This window comes from Ruditapes philippinarum, unplaced genomic scaffold (genome assembly GCF_026571515.1).
Source record: "Ruditapes philippinarum isolate M1 unplaced genomic scaffold, ASM2657151v2 ctg748_1_1_1_1, whole genome shotgun sequence".
Taxonomy (NCBI): domain Eukaryota; kingdom Metazoa; phylum Mollusca; class Bivalvia; order Venerida; family Veneridae; genus Ruditapes; species Ruditapes philippinarum.
This window is the reverse complement of record NW_026867085.1, coordinates 217,966-244,076: the sequence shown is the minus strand read 5'-3', so window position 1 is coordinate 244,076 and position 26,111 is coordinate 217,966. Positions and strand designations below refer to the sequence as shown.

General features: G+C 32.8%; 1 protein-coding gene across 1 annotated transcript in view; it reads right to left on the bottom strand.

Annotated features, from left to right (window-relative positions):
- Positions 1-3,104: 3,104 nt before the first annotated feature.
- Positions 3,105-26,111, bottom strand: part of LOC132734775 (putative ferric-chelate reductase 1 homolog) — a 32,617-nt gene continuing 9,610 nt past the window's right edge. The window contains exons 2-18 of the mRNA XM_060721621.1: positions 21,598-21,887; positions 20,367-20,521; positions 15,692-15,789; positions 14,416-14,518; positions 13,450-13,692; positions 13,089-13,364; positions 11,136-11,243; positions 10,471-10,624; positions 8,907-8,992; positions 8,498-8,504; positions 8,302-8,417; positions 7,787-7,873; positions 7,240-7,308; positions 6,386-6,485; positions 5,570-5,716; positions 5,249-5,319; positions 3,105-4,760 (exon numbers count right to left, since the gene is read on the bottom strand). Of these exons, the coding sequence (XP_060577604.1) occupies positions 4,668-4,760; positions 5,249-5,319; positions 5,570-5,716; positions 6,386-6,485; positions 7,240-7,308; positions 7,787-7,873; positions 8,302-8,417; positions 8,498-8,504; positions 8,907-8,992; positions 10,471-10,624; positions 11,136-11,243; positions 13,089-13,364; positions 13,450-13,692; positions 14,416-14,518; positions 15,692-15,789; positions 20,367-20,521; positions 21,598-21,817 (2,133 nt within the window). The 5' untranslated portion in view covers positions 21,818-21,887 and the 3' untranslated portion in view covers positions 3,105-4,667. The remainder of the gene's footprint in view (positions 4,761-5,248; positions 5,320-5,569; positions 5,717-6,385; positions 6,486-7,239; positions 7,309-7,786; positions 7,874-8,301; positions 8,418-8,497; positions 8,505-8,906; positions 8,993-10,470; positions 10,625-11,135; positions 11,244-13,088; positions 13,365-13,449; positions 13,693-14,415; positions 14,519-15,691; positions 15,790-20,366; positions 20,522-21,597; positions 21,888-26,111) is intronic.

Below are 26,111 nucleotides of genomic sequence, written 5' to 3'. Positions count from 1 at the left end.
TGAAGCTATGGTCTACTTTCCCGCAGAGCCCAGGACCCAACCTGGTAAAGGTTTACCCGGGGGGTATTATTGGGAAATCCCGGGATTGAAATTATTGTTTGCCCGGTTCATGGAAACCCCGTCAGCAAATTACGGTTGTAAATTCCAAAATAAACCAAACCGGATGCGCTTCTGGACCATCCAGGCGGCCCAGGTGAAGTACGGTTTATACTTGGTGCTTCCTTTTGGACCCCAGTAGATTGAAAACCGCCAAAAAATGATAACATTGATACATTTAATTTTTAAATTTAAAATATAATTATCTTTGTTCCAGGGAACAACCCTTTATGCAATATGAATAGGAGGGAAAATGGGAAGGGGTTTTTAATAAAACAAGTCCCGATCATTTTGCAAATTGTTGTGATTCTTTTTGAATGAACTGGGCCTTGCCGGGGCTCTACCTGGATCAACCGTAGCTCCATCGTCATCCTCCGGGGCTTGCTGGCATCCTCCAGGGCTCTGCCAGCATTTACCGGGGGTCTGCCAGCATTCACCAGGGCTCTGCCGTTGCTCTACTGGCTATATACCCGGGATCATCCCCGGTTTGTGTCGGCAGCAGACTCTATTGTTTTCTTCCCCGGTGTAACCCTGGACATTCCAGGCAGAGCTTAGGATGAAAGCCTTCAAAGCTTTACTTCCCGGATCATCCCGGACCACCCCGGTGATATTGAATGTCGAATGCCGGATGTTCCCGGATCATCCCAAACGTTGCCGGCAGAGTTAGGATGTACCCCGGTTGTACCTGGTAAGAGCCCTGGAAGTCTACCAGGGCTCTGCCGGGATGTCAGTGAGGACTGTAGCTTTAAGTCAAGAACAACATAATGTCAGGACAATGACTGTATTCACAGTTTGTTATGGTGTCTCTTGTCTTAAATTTTTTTAAAACAATTTTTTTCAAAATGTTTCAGCTTAAATTCTAAACCTGCTAATGTGTCACACTTTACCATGCAACCAGTAAAATCAGAGCCGCGTTATTTCCTTTAAAAATTTTTGAAAATTTAAAAGAATTTTGAAATTTTTGTTAAATTGGGAAGACCCAAATTTTATAATAATCAATTGGGGTTGGATTTAAATGGGACCAAGAAGCTGAAAGGGTGGCTAAACCTTACTTTTTATTTTGAATTTAATAGTACACATGTGTTAAGATAGCTTAAAAAAAACAGCTTTAATACCAAATTCCATGAATAGATTTATAATTAACCCCAAAAATAATTTTAACTTATCCCTAACTTTTTATATATATTTTTAAATAAAGTGGTATAGGCTATATTATTCTCTATTGCAGACATTGATTCTCTTCAAAACTTATCACGATGATTATACTTACTTTCATTATTTTCATCTTTCAAAACATGACTTGCACTTATCTTATAATCTTATTTTATAATGGCTACATATATTTTCTGTGATTTAGAAGTAATATTTTATTTTATCCAATTATTAAATCCTATAAAAAAGATATGAGTTTGAGATACTTCCTTTTTGCACAAAGAAAATAATTAAAATTGCTCAAAATTTGTGCGGAAAAACAGTTGTAATTGAGATACTACCCTTTTGCACAAAAAATATGTAACAAATTATCAAAATTTTATTTGTAAAACGGTTGTAACTTGAACTTATTCAAATATCTTTTTTTCAAAAATAATTTGCTTCTTTTTTATTATTTTATTTCTAATTCCTTAACTAAAATGTATATATTTTCCTAAAATAAAACATTTTTATTCATTAACAAAAGTTTTACAAAGTTTTTTCATGCTCCTGTAAAATTTGCTTAAATTGAGTTACAACCGTTTTGCGCTAAGCCCGCGATGTGTATATTCTCAGTTATGTGACATTAAAACATAATTATGTGCATTTTCAAAATGACACATATGTCTATTGGTGACCATGGATAGTGGGTGTCTCTACTACACTTTACTTGCCTACATACATTGATATTTTCTTCAACTCGTAAAAATATTCATGTTTCAAACACATAAAAATCTTTTCTACATTATTTTTTAATATAAAGGGATTTTACACAAACTTTTTTTACCTGATTTTCTCCAAATAAAAAGCTACTACAGTACATGACTTGCATTAAAAATCTTCCTAAGATCTAAACGCTATTGTTTTTATGCTCTTACTTTCATAAGATTTCCTAAAAATGTTTATTTGTTTCAATTCTGTTGCCAAGAATTCATAAATACAACACTTATAAATAGAAAACACCTGCTTGTCTTCATGGGAAGGCAGCTGTAAACCCCAACTTTAATCATTATAAATCAGGCATTTACGAGACATTTTTATAAACCTACCTTCCAATCAATGACATAAAAATGCAGATATGCTGTAGTAAACAGTAGAAAATGGAAGAGAAATGCAGTTTATTATTCTATACAAAAGACAACATCATTATTTTGACTGACCTTGATCAAAAATAGATATTTCTTGATATCACCAAAGCCATCTAATTAGAAATGACTAATTAATTGCACTTTTAATCTGTAATTTTTGCATGTATGTCACATAATTACTTTGTGTGTCACATTATTTCTGCATGTATGTCACCTAATTACTTGTGTGTTACATTATTTCTGCATGTGTTTCACATGATTACTTAGTGTGTAACAGTATTTCAGCATGTATGTCACATAAAAACTTTAAATGTCACATGATTACTTAGTGTGTAACATTATTTCTGCATGTATGTCACATAATTACCGGTATGTCACATTAAGCATCAACAAACAGTTCTCTACAGCACACTACCCTGATTAACCAATCATTTAAACTAATTAGGAGCCTCCAATTATAGGCCAATTAACTCATTCAACATATACCACTCTAGTTACTACACATATTCTGTTACAACTACGCTAACTTAAATGCATAGACTTTTCTTTGTAAAAAGAAAAAACAACAACTTAAATTATAAAAAAACACTGGATTGGAAAAAAACATCTTGTTATTAAAAAAGTTTTAAATTTACTTTACCATACCTTTTTTAAAGTAAATTACTTGCAAAGGATTTACCCTACCATTATCATATATTTAAAGAATATGCTCACACATAAAAAAAGATATTTCATTCATTCTTTATTCCAAAAATGAATAAGTACAGTTGCACTAGCCACTAATGGACACTGATACTGATAAAAGCAATAAAAAACAAACCAAAGAAAAAAAATAACAACAACTAAGAACAAAATAGGTGTTGAAAAAAAATGGTCAGATCTATATGAGATGTCAGTAAAAACATACAATGCGATTAAGCCTGATATTCAAAGAATGAGTACTTACAAATGCTTACATATTTACCGTCATACGCTAGCACCATTAATAAATTGTAAATATCAACATACAATGTAAATACAGTGAAACATATAAGAAAATACCACCTTTGAACAGAGAACAATGACCATTGATTTAACCTGTATTTAAAGGCCAACTGTCAATAAATGAGCCTTCAGACAGTCTTCACTACAGGTCTTACTGTATGCAACTTAAAACATGGAAATAATTGGTTTCTATATTTACTATACACCTTTTTCTATGTTGTAAATAAAAGCTGCATTTAAATGTTATCACCTTTTTTAGATAAACTGGAAGCAAAATACTGTCTGAATTAAAAGATTTTTAGTTCCATAGTCAACTATATGATTTACTTTACAATGGTTGAGTACCGTTAAAGTTTTGATTATATTTCACTTTTAAATGACATCATCACAAAAAAATAACAAAGCCATGTCATGAGTAATTTGTAAGCCTATTTTGTGTCCTATAGTTTCTTACATTCTAAAGGATGATAACCTGTGCCTTTTTGTTTGATACATAGACTTTAGCATTAAAGCAGCACGCCTCCAGATCCATGCTAATTTTTATGAAAATTTGAAAATGTATTAAAAAGTAAAACATTGACAAAGGAAAATTGCAAACACCACTTTCATTCCATGTTAATAACCAAAAGAAAAAAAAACAGGTCAAAATATGCAAAAAATATCCCTTAATGTGTTATAATTGCAGTAGAAATATGGTGAAAATTACTGCAAAATTGGTCATAAATCACACATAACATGAAAATTATTACTTTTATCTTGAATCTTTTTACTGTTCTTCAAATCTGTGTACTTTTTTCTATAATTTGATTTTCTAGGAATATTTTTGTTTATCTGGAAGCATGCAGCTTTGTAAAATAAACATTCTAGAACATTCGAGAATATTCTAGGATGGCCGAGATAATGTCAGAATGATATTCAAAGGCGTACATTGCATATGAATGTATAAAGCACTGATATTGCAAGTATAATTAATGTAAGCACTAAGGTCCATGCAAGTTAACTCTCAACTTCTTGTACTCCATCAAAACTGGTAACCACACGCACTTTTATTTCATTTCCAGGAATTTTTCATCTTAATAAAAAACAGTCCTTGATTTAAATCCAAATATCTGAATTCAAAGAAAAATAATTCTGCAGTAAAACATGGTATTCCTGGTTTTTTTAAATTATCCAAATCACTTCACAGGTTTAAGGTTTTTCATATTTAAAATTTCAAACAATTTCATCTATGGCGATCAGTTGCTATGGCGATGTTGATAATCTCAGACTGGCACACTAGTTGCATACATTTCTAGACTGGTTACCATTCTAGGATACTGCTACAGTAATAACCGAAATGATGACCACTATAAGACACACTATGAAGTGAGTAAAAAGTACATTGCGCTTGAAGTTCCTTCCCTAAAAAACAGAAATAATGCAGATAAATATACCATATAGTGTCAGTTAAACATATTAACCTTAACTAGATTATACTACAAGTTTTAAATCTCAAATCAATTACTTTTTGGAATCCCTGGCTATCAAGATCATATGAGGAAATTTAGTCTTGACCTGATTGGGGCTTCAACCTTTGATCTCTTGTTTGAGAGGTAGTTACCATTACCATTAGGCAAAATTTCAAATTACACTGGTGTTGCTGCTGTATTATAACTAATTACTCAAATCTGTTTTTTGCTCTTGTTTCAAGTCACAACACAGTTCATGTCACATGATCAATTATTTGAGAATTTCTACAGGTGCCCCTTTTTGTAACAAGCTATTTATCATAATTATGAGACAAAGTTTAATCCCTGTAGACTATCATGTATTGTGAAAAGGACTACATTTATATATATATATATATATTTTTATAACATCAATACTAGATATATCAAAGAATTACTTACAACAGGCCATGGCTCAGGAATGTGGGCATTTGGATTCTCTTTCTTCTGTAGCTCCCACTTTTGTCTCCTCTCTGAAAACATCATTGTAATAATTATCATATTATGTCCATCAATATCCTAACATTTATTTCCAAAATACTTGTATTTTTTTATTTGGTTTTATGTCAAAATTGTACTATGAAGGTCATATGGCGATTTTCTTTGTGTGGAAAAAAAAATCAAGTTTTCTTTAAATTTTTTACTGTCTATAATAATTTTAAGGGGTCTTCATATAAAAAAAATAAATAAGGCAGCCAATAAAACAGACTATTATACACCTACCTTTGTTTCTCTTATGAGTGCAACATTGATGAACTTCAAGCATCACTTCACAGATAAAGTTAAACAGGAAGAAAATACAGAGTATCCAGGTCAACCACCATGGTACCATCGCCTTACCAAACTCCATACCAATAAATATGTTTGGGACTGAAAAAACAAAACAAGTACATGTATTACTGTATGAAAAATGTTATATGATTTGGCCTGTAAATAAGAAAAAATACAATGTACACACAAAAAGAGTCCAATCTTATGACTGACAAATTCATTATTATTCAACTCTTACACTTCTAAATTTGTGAAATGCATTCTTCCTGCTTTGAGGTAATATCTGTCAAATCATGGATTTCAGTAAGTATCAAAGTCCTTATGTTAACCTAACATCCATAGAGCCTCGCCAGATTGCATGAATGTTCAGACTAGAGTGGTTCTATACTGGTTGAATAGCAAGACATGGGCGTATATTCTGTGTAACATTTAGAAAATTCACGAAATTCACGTTCCAAGTAATTCAAGTATTCACAAATTTATGCCAATAATGAAAGACCTACTCTTTATTAAGTCGCTCGAATGGCAACAAAAATTTCCCCAAATGCAACCAGTGCAGAACAAGTAAAAGACGCACATTTTTATTTCATCTGTTCATTATTCATGTCCTTTTAGGCTCAATAGGTTTGATTTGTTCCTAAATGGAATGGTTTTGTCCAGGGATTGAAAATGGACAGTCCAGAAGATACTGTGCATATAATGGTTTAAAAAGTAAAAATTTGGTGAAAAAAAAAAGATAAATGAGACTGTTCAACCAACAATACTTACTTGCAAGACAGAAAGCAATGGTCCAGAACAGCCAATAAAACCAGTTTCCCACAGGCCGGCAGGTGTGAGTCTCCGGACACCGGATTATTGCAATAATAGGCTAAAATTTAAAGATTTATCTATAAAATAAACCTTCACACATTCAACAACTTATATACAGTAAAACCTCTGGGGAACAACCTTTATGTGACAAGAAGTTTGGATGTTGCTGAGAGATGTTACTGTAGATAAGTTATATTTATTGTGATTTCTTACTCTTGAGTAAAATTGATACTGTTCTTGTGAAAAGTTATTGCCAAACAGAGGGCTGCCCTGTAGAAAATGGAGGGAATGAAAAGAATAATGTTAATATGAAAATTGCAGACTTGCTTTTGATTGAGAGAATATTTAAAAGTACAACATCTCTCGCGCCCTAAGCGATATTCAATATTTAACACAAAATATGCTGGAATCAATGATACCAAAGGACCAGAAAGATATAACAAAACTAAAATTGTACTGTACATAAAAAAGAAAGAGCCCTTGTAAAGCTAGTGAATGATTTTTATATTAATAACAAGAAAATGATATAGTAGAACCAATGCACTGTTTGAACTTGTAAGTATGCTTTACAAGATATCAGGATTTTACCACAAAATGAAATATTGTAAATTTATTTTGCAGCATGCTTAAAAGCTATAAAATACGATATTTCAACAATATTGATATTTTGTCTCCTTAAGAAAACACCTGCATAACTCAATATATTTGTATTACAAATTAATACAAAGTTTCATTGATCTACAAATTATTAAATGGGAAGAAACTCTAGCTATATTCAGTAAAATAATATTATACAGAGTTGTTTAACTTACAATAACAAGCACACAGATAAAGACGATGATGCCAAGTATAGGATGAGCTTTAAGTGGCAGCTCTGGAAACTGAAAACATAATAAAACATATTGTTCACTTTTTGATAATTACCTCCAAAACATTCATTTCTTAAAAAACTTTAATCATAATGAATTTGAAACTTTTTTTAATGCATTTTTTAAAAATATTTTCATAAAACGTCTGTTTACATACATTTTGTTTACATACATTTTTGTCATCAGTTTATTGTTTTGCTTTGTTTTTGCTTTTGCTTTTTTGCTTGATTCTCAGTCAGACCCCATTGATATGGCAGTTTTCCTGCTTTTACAGGTGGAAAAAGACCTACAAAGCACTGAAGAGTACTTCCACAGCAAAAAGAGTATTATTTTTGTATAAATTCCATAGATGCTTAACAATGCATTATTCAAGACAGTAGCATGACTCAGTATGGAACCATCATATCTTGATAATACATGTATATTTCAGCAGTAAAATATAGATAATTCAGCAGTTAAATATAGATAATCATAATGGTAAGACTGGTACCTCGCTCCAGCCTCCAGCTTCAATGAAGATGAGAATAACACCAATGAGAACCAGTAGTACCACCCAGAATGTACAGTTTGCATGAGCCTGAAATATTTAAACATTTACATATTTGTTATTTAATATACTTTTAAGAAATAAGGAGTCAACTGTAAATTCTTCAAATTCCAATCAGGACTAAAAGCCTAAAAACATAAAGTTTGAATTTCTTACATTAATAAGCTGGGGAACTTAAAACAGACAGATATGAAAAGATAGTTAAGAAATATACTTGCAAAGATAGTAAAAAATATACTTAGAAATAAATTAAAAGTCGTATTTTTGTGCTTTTCTTAGTCCGATTTGGATGAAAAGCGCAACACTTTTCAGTTTGGGGTCATTTTTAACAATTTGAAAAAAGTGTTGAGCAATTGACCTAAAATTGCACATGGAGGTTATTGGTCTTGATCAACATCAAATGGTTCTGGTACATAGCCAAGTATACCCCCAGTCATAATTCACAGTTTCTTACTTACCACAAACCAGTACTTCTCCCTGAGGAATCTGCTGTTTGGCCACATTGTAGTGTAATATTTCATCCAAATCAAACCTATTGGTGCGAAAAACACCCACGCCAGCAACATCAAGCATGCTGAAATACAATTTTGTGTTAATTATTAAATTGTAATATTTAAGCCACATCAACCCACTGTATGGTTGGTTGGGTTTTACATCGCACCTACACAGTAAAAAAGGTCATATTGGCAACTTTCTAGCTTTACTGCTGGAGAAAAAACCTGAAGTGCCTATCCTTGCATTATTTTAAAAACGATGGGCACCATGTAGAACCCTGACTTTATGACCCAGTGGATAGTTCTCACATAAAAAATTCAAAATCCCCTTTCAGAACGAAAACACAGCAAATGAGGCAAGAATTTAAATTTAATACTTAAACCCCCTTGGCCATGTCATTAAAGAAATTTTGAATAATAGTGCCCTTTTAATTTAACTAAATTGTCCTATACAAAATAACCATGAGAAATTAATCACATTTTAAAGTTTTCATATAACCCAAATTTTCCTTATAAATTTCCAAACAAGCTTTAATTACATGACTTTAAAAAGATGATATTGGGTCTACGAGAATTAGAGGTCTGAGTACATCGATTTCATCAGGAGATACTGCTGGAAGATGACCTACTGTCAAACCATGACGTCTTATATGACCTAAAATGCAAGCATTATCACTGTAGCATGTTATTCATAAAGAAAAACATTGAAAGTCGACTACAAGTATCATAAAAATCTGTTTGAGAATATACAAACAAACATGTTTAAATCATACAAAAGCTTCATCATTAATTCCAGTAAAAATGCTTCTATATATTAAAACTACCATAACCTTCCAACTGTTAAACTTTAAACAAATGAAGTTGCTTCATTCCATCCTCTAGCCATTAGGAGTTGACTAGTCTTGGGTAAGATATATAAAGTAATATCTAAAGTCACAAGATGAGTAGTCTTCCGTAAGAAATACAAGAGCGATCAGTAATCACATGTGTCGCCTCATAATGGCCAATTTCATGTTGGGACAAATTTTGTGACAGACGGACAGACAGACGGACAGTGCACAACTAGACTAAGTATTGATCAATCATGTAAAGTTTGGATAAAATTGCACCAGTAGCTTATGAGGAGTAGTCCGGACAAGCTTTTGTGTATCTGGCAACACACAGAAAAAAACACCTTTTTATCAAAGGGCCATAACTCAGCCAAAAATCATTCGACCGGAAAACCCGTGCAATATGCGCAAGGACTTGAGCTACAGATCAATCCTGTAAAGTTTTATTGAATTTGCATTAGTTATATAAGAGAAGTAGTCCGGACAAACTTTAAAAATAAAAATTATTAAAGGGCCATAACTCTGATAAAAATCATTGAACCGAAAAATGCTAACAATATGCACAACTAGACTTGGTACTGATCATTCCTGTAAAGTTTGGATGAAATTGCACCAGTAGTTTATGAGGAGTAGTCCGGACAAGCTATTGTGTATCTGGCAACACACAGAAAAAAAACACCTTTTTATCAAAGGGCCATAACTCGGCCAAAAATCATTCAACCGAAAAACCCTTGCAATATGCGCAAGGACTTGAGCTACAGATCAATCCTGTAAAGTTTCATTGAAATTGCATTAGTGGTATAAGAGAAGTAGTCCGGACAAACTTTAAAATTAAAAATTATTAAAGGGCCATAACTCTGACAAAAATTATTGAACCGGAAAATGCTGACAATATGCACAACTAGACTTGATACTGATCATTCCTGTAAAGTTTGGATGAAATTGCACCAGTAGTTTATGAGGGGTAGTCCGGACAAGTTTTGTGACGGACGGACGGACAGACGGACAGACAGACAGACAGACAGACGGACAGACGGACAGACAGACGACGGTAATCCCTTAACCCACGAGGAGATAATGCACCATAAATTACCTACCATTAACTCTAGCCAAGAGGAAGCACTATGTATTAAAATAAGTCTTACCATTAGATGCCAGTCCTTTGGCATGAGATGAATGGTCTTTGGTAAGACATATAAAGTAATCTCTTAAGCCATGAGAAGATAATTCACCATGAGTAATATGCCATTAACAGTAAGCCCTCTAGCAATGAGGAAGTACTATGTATTTAAATATGTCTTACCATTAGATGCCCGTCCTCTAGCCATAAGGAGATGATAAACATTATTACTCAAGTCGAAATCTTCAGCCTCTTTAACACTCTTGGTCTTGGAAAATCTACATCGTAATCTACCAGCATTGTAAGACCCTTCTTCATCTTCTATACCTACTTTAGGCTAAAACAAAAAAGAAAGTGTAGAATAAACTTTCACTGAACCTGATTAAGAAAGTCAACTTGTGGGAAAAATACTAGGAGACAAAGGGGTGTTAAAGAAATGCATTTTCTTATCAATGTAAAAGGCCTAACTGGTGACTGCAGTGTTTTTATAAATTATACATTGATTTCTTTTATGCAAAGGTCACATTTTGTGACATTTTGTTTTAAGTTTGATGCAGTCATTTTTGGTTTTATCACATACCAAAATGGTAATGAAAAGTGTTTTGAGGCAGCCTGAAACTTATTAAGACATCCCTACATTAAGGGCAGTGGTTCTATACAGATTCAAACATGTGACCTAGATAATGCACTGACAAGTATATCAGTCAAGCATGAGCGTATCTGTATAACACAGTGCTGGTGTTTTGTGATCGAATCTCGATACATGATTATATATCTCTACTTTAAAACAAGTTCCTGCAATTATATTAACCCTTAACCTGTTTGTAAGTCAAACTTTTTATACTTACATTGGTCAGTCTGACATTTTTATGTTCACCTTCCAAGTTAAAGGACTGGTAAACCTCCACATTTTCTCTTGTACTATTATGTACGCATTCAAACACCATGTCTTTACCCTGAAATAAATAACAGATAAATGTATACATGTATTACATCAATGGTAAAAGATTTCATAAGTTGATATATATATATACTCAACACCTTTTATGACAGGAATGAATAGTAAATTTGTCAGTTCTGAAATATCAAAAGTGCTGACAAAATAGTATAACCAATTTCAGATTTTTTCATATCTGCACAAAAATAAGTAAACACACCAGACAAAAAAATCATACCAATTGTATGTAATTATCACTATAAATATAACTTCTTTAATTGGCTTTAATTCAAGGCTTAACAGTATGCACTGTAATTTTCCAACAAAAATATGAGACTTCATATTTTGTACCCTAATTAACTAGCAATCAAAAACATTTTTGGAAGCTATAAAAAAACCAAAACCAAAAAAATCCTGACTTAGACACTTAAATATTTCTGGTGATAAGAAATTGCGGAGGTTGCAATTATACCGCAGCTGCCTGGAGATAAACACCAGTATTTTGAGAGGGTTTTTTGTTTGTTAGGCATCTGCAAACTAAGCTCGTTGATTGCTGTTGATTGATACGAATTTCCCCCAAATTCAACTGTCAAATACACAATTTCTTACAGGGACAATTACTGCTGAAATGTTAATTTTTTTTTCTCTTTCAATAAATACCATTTTGTGAAAAACAACTAAAAAGCTTTTCTGACACTTGGTATGTAAATTTCTCTTGAGAACCTATAATCATAGCTTCCATACCACTTACTTTTACACATCTCCTGAAAAGCTACCAACACATAATTTGTACAACATACAATTTTCTTACAGATAATCTTACAGCAAAGTAGCTTCTATCACACTCCATATACAATGTTTGTATCCTCAAGAAACCAATCACATGGTATTTACCACACACTATGTTTGTATTCTCAAGAAACCAATAACATGGTATTTACCACATACCATGCTTGTATCCTCAGAGAAACCAATAACAAGATATTTACCACATACCATGTTTATATCCTCAGAAAAACCAATAACAAGATATTTACAACACACCATGTTTATATCCTCAGAGAAACCAATAACAAGATAATTACCACACACTATGTTTATATCCTCAGAGAAACCAATAACAAGATATTTACCACACACCATGTTTGTATCCTCAGAGAAACCAATAACAAGATATTTACCACACACCATGTTTGTATCCTCAGAGAAACCAATAACAAGATATTTACCACATACCATGTTTGTATCCTCAGAGAAACCAATAACAAGATATTTACCACACACCATGTTTGTATCCTCAGAGAAACCAACAACAAGATATTTACCACACACCATGTTTGTATCCTCAGAGAAACCAAGAACAAGATATTTACCACACACCATGTTTGTAACCTCAGAGAAACCAATAACAAGATATTTACCACACACCATGTTTGTATCCTCAGAGAAACCAAGAACAAGATATTTACAGCACACCATGTTTGTAACCTCAGAGAAATCAATAACAAGATATTTACCACACACCATGTTTTTATCCTCAGAGAAACCAATAACAAGATATTTACCACACACCATGTTTTTATCCTCAGAGAAACCAATAACAAGATATTTACCACACACCATGCATGTATCCTCAGAGAAACCAATAACAAGACATTTACCACACACCATGTTTTTATTCTCAGAGAAACAATAACAAGATATTTACCACACACCATGTTTGTATCCTCAAGAAACCAATAACATCCTTAGAGAAACTCATAATAAGGCATCAACTTCTTGCATGTTTAAATCCTCAGAGAAGCAAACAATAAGTTTCTCTTCCACTTACTATGTATATAACCTTAGTGAAACTACCACTTACCATGTATATATCCTCAGTGAAACAACCACTTACCATGTATATATCCTCAGTGAAACTACCACTTACCTTGTATATATCCTTAGTGAAACTACCATTTACCATGTTTATATCCTCAGTGAAACTACCACTTACCATGTATATATCCTCAGTGAAACTACCACTTACCATGTATATATCCTTAGTGAAACTACCACTTACCATGTTTATATCCTCAGTGAAACTACCACTTACCATACCACTTACCATGTATATATCCTCAGTGAAACTACCACTTACCTTGTATATACATTGTATCCTTAGTGAAACTACCACTTACCATGTTTATATCCTCAGTGAAACTACCACTTACCATACCACTTACCATGTATATATCCTCAGTGAAACTACCACTTACCATGTAAATATCCTCCGAGAAACCAACAGCGAAGTATCTGTCATTAAAACCATCAGTTAAAGCACTCATTTCATATTCCATGACAGAACCTTTATTTCTCCATGTGAAGATATATTCACATTCAACTTCCACACAACCTTCAGGAACTCTGTAACACCCTTTTGTTGATCCACATCCTGTTACATCTATTGCACGGATAGGTGGTGGAATCTAAAAATATATGTGGACATAGTTGAAGCTGGAAATGCTCCAAATGTTATGTTAAAATATTAATAAAACTTGCGATTAAATTTCAAGTTTAGAATTTTGTCATTAGTAAAACATGCATTATAAGCATATAAAAATTTGGTATAGTTCAACATTGTATAGTTTTTACTATAGGGTGTAAGATTTAAATATAGAAGTTGATGTCATATGGCATCCAACATGTCATATCTGACAATCCTTCACTGTTTTAAACACAACTATTGCAGTTTGATATTGGTTTATACACAATTCATTTTAGTTTCATTGTGTAGAAAGCTAGTAACTTATAGGCACTTCCTCGAATCTGTTCCTGGAACCAAAAAATACTGAGCAATTAGTGTAAAGTTTCATGCACAAGGAAACAACCGCCCGCCCTCAACTGAGTTTAAAGTCTGGGCAGACTATATAGAAGAGATATTTGATATGGCTCTATACAGGTGATACTGGGTTGTAATTGCCACATCTTACAGTTACTACCCTTCATATCTTTAATGGACTTGTCCATATTTAGAATTAAGACAAGTCCTTTCATTATTTTAGGAAAAAAAATCAAAATATAAATAACTAACAGAGCAGAAATTGATCTTGGTCTGCACTGGTCGCATGGGTATAATATATTATTAATATAAAGTCCATATTATGGACTTGCCCCCAGCAGGCCAATGGGTTAATATAAAATATACTTACATATCTTGGTAAAGGCTTTGGAGGTTGAGGGAGAGTGGGGTCATACAAAGGCCTGGACCTCTCCAGCAACCAGTATGTGTTTTCATCTTCAACAAATGTGGCCCTGTTAAACAAACAAAACAAGATACGAGTATAATATTATGTATTATTTGAGCCGCGTCACAACAAAACCAACATAATGGGTTTGCGACCAGCAGGGATCCAGACCAGCCTGCGCATCTGTGCAGTCTGATCAGGATCCATGCTGTTCGCTAACCAACCCTCTAGCAAGTAGAGAAACCGATAGCGAACAGCATGGATCCTGATCAGACTGCGCGGATGTGCAGGCTGGTCTGGATCCATGCTGGTTGCAAATGCATTACGTTGGTTTTGTCATGACGCGGCTCATTTATTCATTTTTCGAAACTGAAAACTAGTCCATAACTTAAATAGCTTGGCTAGATTTCCCACCTGCCCTTATCAATGAAAATTGCATGTTCAAGTCTGGCAATGTCAAATGCCTTTTTTTTCCTACTATCAATCTTTAAAACTTATATTTCATGTCTATTCAACACAACATCTTTGACTATAAATTTTTCTAAGAATGATAACATGTTGTAAAGTTAATCCAAATTACAATTTCATGTACACATACTGTACAGTTTGTATATTATTTGTTATAAAGATTTTTGACAGGTTATATGGCTGTATATAAATGTTTTTTTGTATATTTGACCTGATCTGCTAGATGAGGGTTATATTGCAAAAAATTGTTTATATATGGTCATATAACCTGTCAGGAATCTTAATAACGAATTTATATTACTGCAAACTTCCTTTTTTAGAGAAAAAATGAGATTTTTTTTAATAAGTGAAAGCAGCTGTGTATAGAATACTACATAAACGTCATGATTATCCAATGAATAACAAAGTTACAAGCTTGCAGTATTATAAGATAATATATACAGTAAACTCCACTTATAATGATATTGCCTATAATGATATACCGTTCATACGGTTATTCCGGTTATTCCGTTCATACGGATACTGTTGCCATGGTCCAGACTCTTGCATCTCAGATATAACAATATCTGGATATAATGATACAAAGTAGGCCGTCCCCTGATAGTTATAAGCAGAGTTTACTGTATTTTAAGTGTTATCTTTGTGATACATTGATATATTCACATATAGCAAAGCTTTTAAACGGAACAGGATCATTCAAAGACACAAATGTGTGACTGTACCGAAAAAATTTATAACACGAAAGAATAACAAAAACACAAAAATAACCTACCTGAATTCTATATGTCCCTGAAAGCTACCATATGGTTTCCATGCCATACGGACATTGGTTTTTTCATTGACATTGGATACTGAATTGACTAAGGCTGCCTGAAAGAAAACAAATGTAAGATATTAATCAACATTGTGTGGTGGATCCTGATAGTAACAAGTGTTTCTGGCAAGTGTTCACATCTCTACAAGCTTGTATACATGTACAACTATTGTTCCTTCATTATTATTCTGTGTCAGTTTTATCATATTTTCATGGAAACTTTTTGTACAATTTAGCCAGTTATTTACCTTACAACTTAGCCACTAATATACTGTATGACTTAGCCAGTAATATATATGATATATAATGTACTGTACAACTTTACAAGTTATATACTGTACTTAGCCATTGATAAACTGTACAACTTCACCAGGGATAAACTGTACAATTTAGCCATTGATAAACTGTACAACTTAACCAGTTATAAATGTTACAATTTAGCCATTGATAAACTGTACAACTTCACCAGGGATAAACTGTACAATTTAGCCATTGATAAACTGTACAACTTAACCAGTTATAAATGTTACAATTTAGCCATTGATAAACGTTACAATTTAGCCATTGATAAACTGTACTATTTAACCATTGATAAACTGTTCAACTTAGCCATTGAAAAACTGTACAACTTAATCAGTCATATACTGTACAACTTAGCCAGTTATATACTGTACAACTTACATATTTCTATCCTAAACCCTTACCCTGCTTAACTTAAGCAAAATACTTGTCCTAGCTACTTTGATTTTAGAACTAAGTTCTTACTGATAATTTAACTCTAAGAAAGCTTACTGTAACAAAAGACATAATAGAATGGTGCCAATTCAATATTTAGGCTTTATATACTTTGGATGCTTAATTTTAAAAATTTGATATTGGAACCCCTTAAAATAATAATGAAAACCTCCAAATTCAAATCAAAGTAAATCCATTACTTATATATAAGGTATAAGGAATTTCTGCACTTAAAATGCTGGAACTGAACACTGAAAAGACATATACATGTATATATTATAGCATGTCATGGTAGCAATAGCCTTTTACAATAAATTGTACAACCACTGTTCAAAAGACTTCAGAAACATAAAAAGCAATTACTAACCCTTAAGGGCAAGCAAAATTTAATGTTTTACAATTTTCAATAAATATTCTGAGCATGTAGCAGGTATCGACTTTTGTAATTCTACAAGAAAATAAATCAATAACGTTTTAATTGATTACATGAATTAATAAAATCCTATAATAAGATAAACCCGTCTGCTTAACAAATAGAGTATATGCATCATATCACCAACATGGGATGCTATGAGCCGCGTCACAACAAAACCAACATAATGGGTTTGCGACCAGCATGGATCCAGACCAGCCTGCGCATCCGCGCAGTCTGATCAGGATCCATGCTGTTCGCTGTCAGTTTCTTCACTTGTAAAAGAGTTTGTAAGCGAACAGCATGGATCCTGATCAGACTGCGCGGATGGGCAGGCTGGTCTGGATCCATGCTGGTCGCAAACCCATTATGTTGGTTTGTCGTGACACGGCTCAAATGTTTTAACACTTTAAGCCCTCAGTAGAGCTCCTTAAACCCTTAACATGCTGAATATTTTAAATGGACTTGTCAGCCAACAGTATAGAGCCTGGTTAGACTGCACTGAAGTGCAGCCTGGCCTGGCTTTATACTGGTGTCAAAGGCTTAATGCATTCGGTTCCAGCACTTTAAGGGTTAAACCTAGTCAAAATATATTGACATGCCAAAACTAGATTCTGAGATATTTTTATACTAGGTCAGACTCTCCCTTTTTTGTGCAGGAGACACAAAATAGCTCGATATCTTGTTGCGCAGTACAATTAGTTAAACTATTTCAAACTTACAGAAGTTTAGAACAAGCAACTTTTACAATTAGACTAGAAAGAAGAAATAGAAAGAAGCCTTACTTGGATGACTATAAAAACTAACTTAATACCGCTGCAAATTAAAGTTATTTCAAAGTTGTAAAGAAAATATGCACTTCAAATGCAAATCTAAAAATTTACATATTTTTGACATCAATAAAGACAACTTTACGCATCTTTATATTCCAACACCCACAATAATTCAAACATGAACTTTATGGGTTTATAAATACAAGAATTTATTATCTATCGCTCCCTTTTCATTTTTTTTAACCCACTTTAATTTGTTTGGAAGTTTCTCTATTAACATTTGTTTAATAAATATTTGTGGTTTTATTTTCTTAAACCCTCTTAATTTTAATTTGTATGGAAGCTTCTCTATGAACATTTGTTTAATAAATATTTGTGGGATAAAATCTATTTTAGTTAAATGGAAATTAATGAAAAATATGTTTTATAAATGTTTTTAATTATCTCAACATTTGTTAACATAAGAATATAAATTTTGAATAGACAATAATCAAAGTACAAAAGTACAGATGGGCTGGCTATCAGTTATTGCCATATAAATAATGTTAGTATGTCTTTTTAAAAATAATGCTGTCAGTCTGATCATTTGATCATTACCGACAGTTATAAAGTCTGCACTGCTTTTAGGAAATGAAAGGGATTGTGGAAATAAGTTGATCATATAATTTAAAGCCCAAAGACGGTCAATTGGAAAAAAATAAATACGAAATTCCAAGTAAGCTGTAAATACTGGTCTATTTTGTTTAATGTGAAAATTCTTTTGTTACTAACCTATTAATTTATAACAAGAGTTGACCAAATTGTCTTGAAATATATATTGTATTTTTTTGTTTGTTTTGTTTTGCTTTGCAAAATCTACTGCGTTACTAACACAGTAATAGTAACTGATATTAAAATAGAAAAGAATCTGATAATTTATTCAACGTAGTCATGAGTCATAACAGTGGTTGGGAACATCCTGGCATCCAGTGATATTTCAGTCACCGTCACATGGAAATGGACCATATCTCAAATGCATGTAATAACGTCATATTACATTGGAAAAATTATCTTACATCCTGCTTCTGGTGTGGAGAGTTTAAAATCATATAATATATAAATTTCTATGTTGAACAAAATGATAAAATCTTTGGCAAGCTCTTTGAACATGTTACTAAAAATAAACAAATTTTTGAGAATGATGTAATGTAAAGGAATGTTCCCAGGTTGGTATGTACCTGTTGCAATTCCTCAATCAACTTTTCATATTTTTTTACCACAGTGTAGCATATAAATATTATATCAGCTAGCTAATATGATTCTTATCTCTTTTTCTTATCTAGGTAACATTGCTAATATAAAAATATACAGTGAAACTAACCTATACACCAGTTTAAAATTAACATTTAGCCAATTTTACCAATGTGACCAGTGCAGACCAAGATCAGCCAGTACATCCATGCTGGTTTGGTTTGAATATACTTATTTAAGCTCAATTGAGAAACAAGTTCTTGCAACTTATTATAATCACTTAAGAGTCCCCTTTCTGGAATCAACCAGTACTGGTGTCATATGAAGAAAACATGGTTGTGACCCGATTAGGGCTCGAACTCATGATCCACAGGTTGAGAGGCAGACACCTTAACCACAAGGCCACGGCTCCCCTATAACCATGCTGTCTGATCATGGTCTACTCTGTCCCCTATAAAATCACTACATACGCGCATTTTTTAAAACATTCACTTAAAATGATAAATGGTTTCGTTCATGGGTCCATTTATGATTTAAGAGATTCAGCCTGGCAAGGGTTAATGGTAAAGGTTAGGTAGTTTTACTGACTCCCACATCAAAATTTATGTATTTCACAGAGTCTAACTGGTTAAAAAAATCTTATATTGTGGTAAAATCAATTTTGCATGTGTGATAAGTACACATTACACACAGTTGATTGGCTGGCCGAACAATGTTTGTTGTTCAATGGTAATATAAATAAGTAATGAAATATACACTGAGTGATTTCAATCCTATCTCTCATCAGTAAATTTTATTTCTATCATTGTCAGCTATATATATCCAGAAGTACTGGTGCAGAAAAAAGTTAGATCATTTATATCAAAAGCTTTTTACACATCAAACTGTTTACATCCATTATCGTACTTATATTAACATATATATGTGAATATATTTTGTATGTGTGGAAAATATATGTATCTAGTTTATGTCATGTTGATGGTGAAAAGCATTAGGCTACTTTGTCTTGCCAATAATCATCAAATTATTACCAAATAATCTCAAGAACAAAATTAAAATCCAGGACCAATTTACTTTACATTATATATAGTAAACAGGTGCTGGATAGTAATTTTGCTCTAAATGTTCAACTGGGGATTAGTTTTTACCATAATTGGCAAAGACAAATGAGCTTAATGCTCTACTCAGGTAAATGATGGTGCATGAAATTTTAAAGTGTTGAATTGCTACATATTTTCATTGTTTTGTAAATATACAATACATGTACATCAAACTGTGAGTTTCCATAAAAAAATATAGATATGTGGGTCTGTGAGTTCCCATTCAACTCAACATAGATATATCACCTAAGTAAGTGTTACAATGCAGTGATGCAGCAGTTACAAAGACAAAAGTACTTGGATAAAAATTGTAAGTAATTGATTTATTTGACTGAAGCCGGGGACTATGTGAAATCATTTTTTTCATATACATAACCACCTACCCCATAAGAACTTTTGCAGTCTTGTACAGCATCAATGGGATCTAATACTGAGAACCATCCGATAGCCTCGTCTGTATCCCGAGTTGGGTCAATTCTTCGTGCTTCTATCATAAATGAACGGAATTTTCGGTCCTCTACTACGGACGTTAAATTTACTGTAACAAACAAAAACAAAAATCTTTCAAAGAACTTTTTTTTATATATGGTGCAATATTTGATAAGTCTATCATTGCAAGAGTCTTATGTATGCAGTCTCCTGGTAGAATATACTTTGATTCTCATTAGGATTAAAGTGAAATTATCGCAAATTAAGCTAAAATTTGCTCTAAAGTTTCCATATGAGAATATAAAATTGATTAAAATGAATAGGGAAACATGAGACATTCAGTCGAAATCTTGCATGTCAACAGGCAACATTTTATTAATTTTAACTAAAATAGTACCATGCAGTTTATGTACCACTGACAGTAGATCCTTACATTATATATAGCCTGCGTTCAAGTGTGCAAGAATCTAAATAAATTATACAATGTGGGTAAAAACCATAAAAAAATAATAAAAATACAATGAAATTGTACACAACTGTCACTGTGGTATAGCATTGCATTTGTATTGGTTTGTTCTCTTCATGTACATGATTTAAACACTTTAGGAGGACATTACTTGTTGTATAATAACTAATCAATTATACATATGACCTTATCTCTCTGCTTCATAGGATTTTATGCACATCCACTTACTTCACAGAATCATACTGCAGTGAGTTCAAATCCCAGGAGAGATGATGAATTATTTGAAGTGATGAATCTCATATATTTATCTTACAGAAGTAAAGTGGTTCTACTCAACATTTTGCTTCTGAAAAATGCAAGCAGGTGGCACCAAGGTTGTCTTGAACGGGACTTGGTAGATGTTAGTTTGCATAGAGGTAGCATGACCATTGTCAAAATACATATGTAAAAGCCAATGAACATTATAATGAGGTTAACGTTAGAACAGAGCACAGTATTACAGGATGGCAGCATATTATTAATTGCTGTCACCAAAATAAACAGAATATTTCAACAAAATATATATTTTCGGAGTCACTCATCCTGCAGGACTCGTAGCATCTAAATCCAATGTGTCGGTAACATTTTTCTACTCGTCCTGCATCGCGTTCTCTCAAATTCTACTTGTAATTAAAGTGGAATTTTCGATCTCTGAAAATTTTTTGGAATTACGAACTTACCATTAATATCAGTTCCTCCCATGCTATATGACATTTTTTCTGGGTCTATTTTTATAACAAAAGGTGACGGCACAAGTTGAGGCTCAATATCTCTCATTTCCGATGGTATCATAGAAGTACATTCACAGCATCTTATTTTATTCGCCACGTCGGGATTTATAGCATTAACACAATTTGTAACTATCAGTAAAGAAATCACTGAAACTGTGTGTTTCCACATTTTGAAGTGTATTTTTAGTAATAAATTCCGCACCAGGAAGCACTGCTTAGCCTAGTTCCTCACAGTAAATCTGAAAATCAGAAAAAAGAACAAACTTTATATTCAAAGTTTCAAGTATTTAGCAGTAAAGCCATTTCATTTAAATTATCGGTAGTATTATCAAAATTTTGTGAACCATAATTCCAATTATTAATATAACATAATCTATTACATAATTTATTAGTGACTGTGCATCTGCTTTTTACAACAGAATCTGTGACTCAATCACTTAAATAGGAGTACATTGTATTCATAAGTCAACAAACAAAAAAATCACTAAAGAGACCAAAACTATTTCTCCAGCATGCAACACATATCAGATGACTTCTATTTTCAGTCACATATAAAGAAAGTTATATAAGTACTCAAATACATTAGTGTTGGGATCAAACTTAATATTCCCTTGGATCTGTAGCCAGGACAGACGGACCACACACCCACACTTATTCATTCTGATTCAACCAATAGTTTATTATTATACTACCAATACTCTACAATGAGTGCCCACTAAATAAACACTTCAGCCTTGATGGAAAAATGCATATCCGGCTTTAACAGAAAGTGCATTTTCATGATTAATGCAAAATATTCCAGCATTTTCAGTTCAAACACCAGCTATATACTTCAGCACTGCACAGACACATTATATATATCATTATCTTTTTTTGAGAGAAAGGGAAATTCTTGGGCAAATTTAGGCATACAAATCACTTTTTTTCTACCCCATTACAGGTAATTTATAGGATACATAGCATCAGAGAAATTTTAAAGAATTAATAAAAATAAAGCTAGCAGTTGTATATTGTATGCCAACACCACCTGTTTCTGTTTAATATCAGTTACCATGGCAACAAATTTATAAAATAGAGGATAAGAATGTTCCAGCTAGTTTAATTTATACAATATCACTTGTAATGAGTCATAGAGATACATTATTCCATGTAATTACATTAAAACTGTAAATACCAGCAGCTCTAATATGACATTGTCAGTCATTAGTGCAGCGTTGCATGACATTGTGCTGTCTGATAAGCTTCTGTATCCTTGGTTCAGCATTATTTAGGCATTTTTATATTGAATTCATCAGGGCATTTTCATTATATATCAATATTGCAGGGCATTTTCATTACATATCAATATTGCAGGGCATTTTCATTACATTATATTGCAGGGTATAAGTTTAAAAAGAGTAACCTTGAACAAAAATACTACAATTAGTTCTACAGCTATCTTAACTGTAAAAACAATCTGGCTCCTGTCTGACTAATCCGACATATAACCGGTAAGTTTTTAACAACGTAGTTTATCTGGGTTTTAGTAAACATATCACTTCATTTTCAATATCATTGAAAAATAGAATCAAACCCATTATCTTTCTGCCAAATTTAATGCTAATAGTTATTTTTTCTTAAAATAAAATGTATTTATACCAGTCTTGCGGAATAATGAATCATGCCTTTGTATGATTTGAATAAGCTGAAGTCTACATACTAAAACATTAAAGGTCTATTATGAGCGGACATAAAACTTTTTTGACAAATAACATATCGATTACATAACCAATTGAAATAAATATAGTCCCTGTTGATTATAAATGAGAAAAATGTCAAAGCCATAATAATAATTACAAACAATACACAATAATCCAGTTATAATCCCTCAAATTTCAATAAAATCCATTCCAGCTGATAGAATCACTTTACTTAATAAATCTTAAAACATATCATCATAAAATCACAGATTTCCTTACATTTTTTCTGCAAATGTCTATAATCACTTTATCTGAAAATAAATATTGTTTCCCTTAAAAATAAAACAACAACAACAACAAAAGGTCCAACAAAACTCTTCTGTGTTTAACTCGGGTGTTATAACAAAATGAGTCTCCAATGTGAGAGAGGAAAAAGCATCAGAATCTTACATTCCTATGTAATGAAAATCCTCTCAACTACTTGGATATATGCCACTGGTATTTCCTTCCTTACACTTAAACCATCAAGTTATTTATAGAGCTACAGTACAATCCAGCTACTGTGTCTCAATGCAGCAGCCTCCTTACTGTGTGTGTACTGAGCCAGAGTATATTTGTATAATAATGTAAATATTATCAGGATAAATATTGGCCAAGATGCCGCAATATGTCCTGATAATCAAGATAAGTCAATTTGATAGGGGAAATCATAGACACATTGCTTATATAATCATTATCATACTTCATGAATCATTCTTAAACATACAGGAGAAAATGATGAGAATTTATTTGATTTTTCTCCTCCCTTATCTCCCAAATGAATTTTCAGATCTTCATTAAAAATCACTAGAAAGGTATGCAAACAAATTACTGTAGGTAAGTAATGTTAAGTAATGTAATGGAAACTTGTTCTGATCAAGACAAAATGTATCTCTACACAAGACAAAACAATACCAGCAAAAAGCAATGATTTGGTCCAAACAATAATTGTCCAGAATAACACCATACATATGATCCTTATTAATTCATTTCAAACTGGCAATTCTGTCACAACACATAGATCTGTCCTTCACTAGTAAGATAAATGGTAAATAAAATCCAAACACATTTATCATTTCATTTTAGTTAAAGTGGTAAAAAAACAATCAAAACATATCCATCAATCCGAACATATCCATTTACTAGTATCACTTTTAAGGTAGTTGGTAATACTAGTTCCAACACATCCATCTTTAGCTTCTGAATGAGGTGGTATCTACAGTTCCAACGCATCCAACTTTGACTTCTGAGTGAAATGGTATATACAATACCAACACATCCATCTTTAGACTCTGAGTGAAGTGGTATATACAATTCCAACACATCCATCTTTTGACTTCTGAGTGAAGTGGTATATACAATACCAACGCATCCATCTTTTGACTTCTGAGTGAAGTGGTATATACAATTCCAACGCATCCATCTTTTGACTTCTTAGTGAAGTGGTATATACAATTCCAACATATCCATCTTTGACTTCTGAGTGAAGTGGTATATACAATTCCAACACATCCATCTTTTGACTTCTGAGTGAAGTGGTATATACAGTTCAAACACATCCATCTTTGACTTCTGAGTGAAGTGGTATTAACAGTTCCAACACATCCATCTTTGACTTCTGAGTGAAGTGGTATATACAATACCAACACATCCATCTTTTAGACTCTGAGTGAAGTGGTATATACAATTCCAACACATCCATCTTTTGACTTCTGAGTGAAGTGGTATATACAATTCGAATTAACACATCCATCATTGACTTCTGAGTGAAGTGGTATTAACAGTTCCAACACATCCATCTTTGACTTCTGAGTGAAGTGGTATTAACAGTTCCAACACATCCATCTTTGACTTCTGAGTGAAGTGTTATATACAATTCCAACACATCCATCTTTGACTTCTGAGTGAAGTGGTATTAACAGTTCCAACACATTCATCTTTGACTTCTGAGTGAAGTGTTATATACAATTCCAACACATCCATCTTTGACTTCTGAGTGAAGTGTATAGTCAATTGCAACACATCCATCTTTGACTTCTGAGTGAAGTGGTATTAACAGTTCCAACACATTCATCTTTGACTTCTGAGTGAAGTGGTATTAACAGTTCGAACACATTCATCTTTGACTTCTGAGTGAAGTGTTATATACAATTCCAACACATCCATCTTTGACTTCTGAGTGAAGTGGTATTAACAGTTCGAACACATTCATCTTTGACTTCTGAGTGAAGTGGTATTAACAGTTCGAACACATTCATCTTTGACTTCTGAGTGAAGTGTTATATACAATTCCAACACATCCATCTTTGACTTCTGAGTGAAGTGGTATTAACAGTTCCAACACATTCATCTTTGACTTCTGAGTGAAGTGGTATATACAATTCCAACACATCCATCTTTGACTTCTGAGTGAAGTGGTATATACAATTCCAACACATCCATCTTTTGACTTCTGAGTGAAGTGGTATATACAATTCCAATTAACACATCCATCTTTGACTTCTGAGTGAAGTGGTATTAACAGTTCCAACACATCCATCTGAAGTGGTATATACAATTCCAACACATCCATCTTTGACTTCTGAGTGAAGTGGTATTAACAGTTCCAACACATCCATCTGAAGTGGTATATACAATTCCAACACATCCATCTTTGACTTCTGAGTGAAGTGGTATATACAATTCCAACACATCCATCTTTGACTTCTGAGTGAAGTGGTATATACAATTCCAACACATCCATCT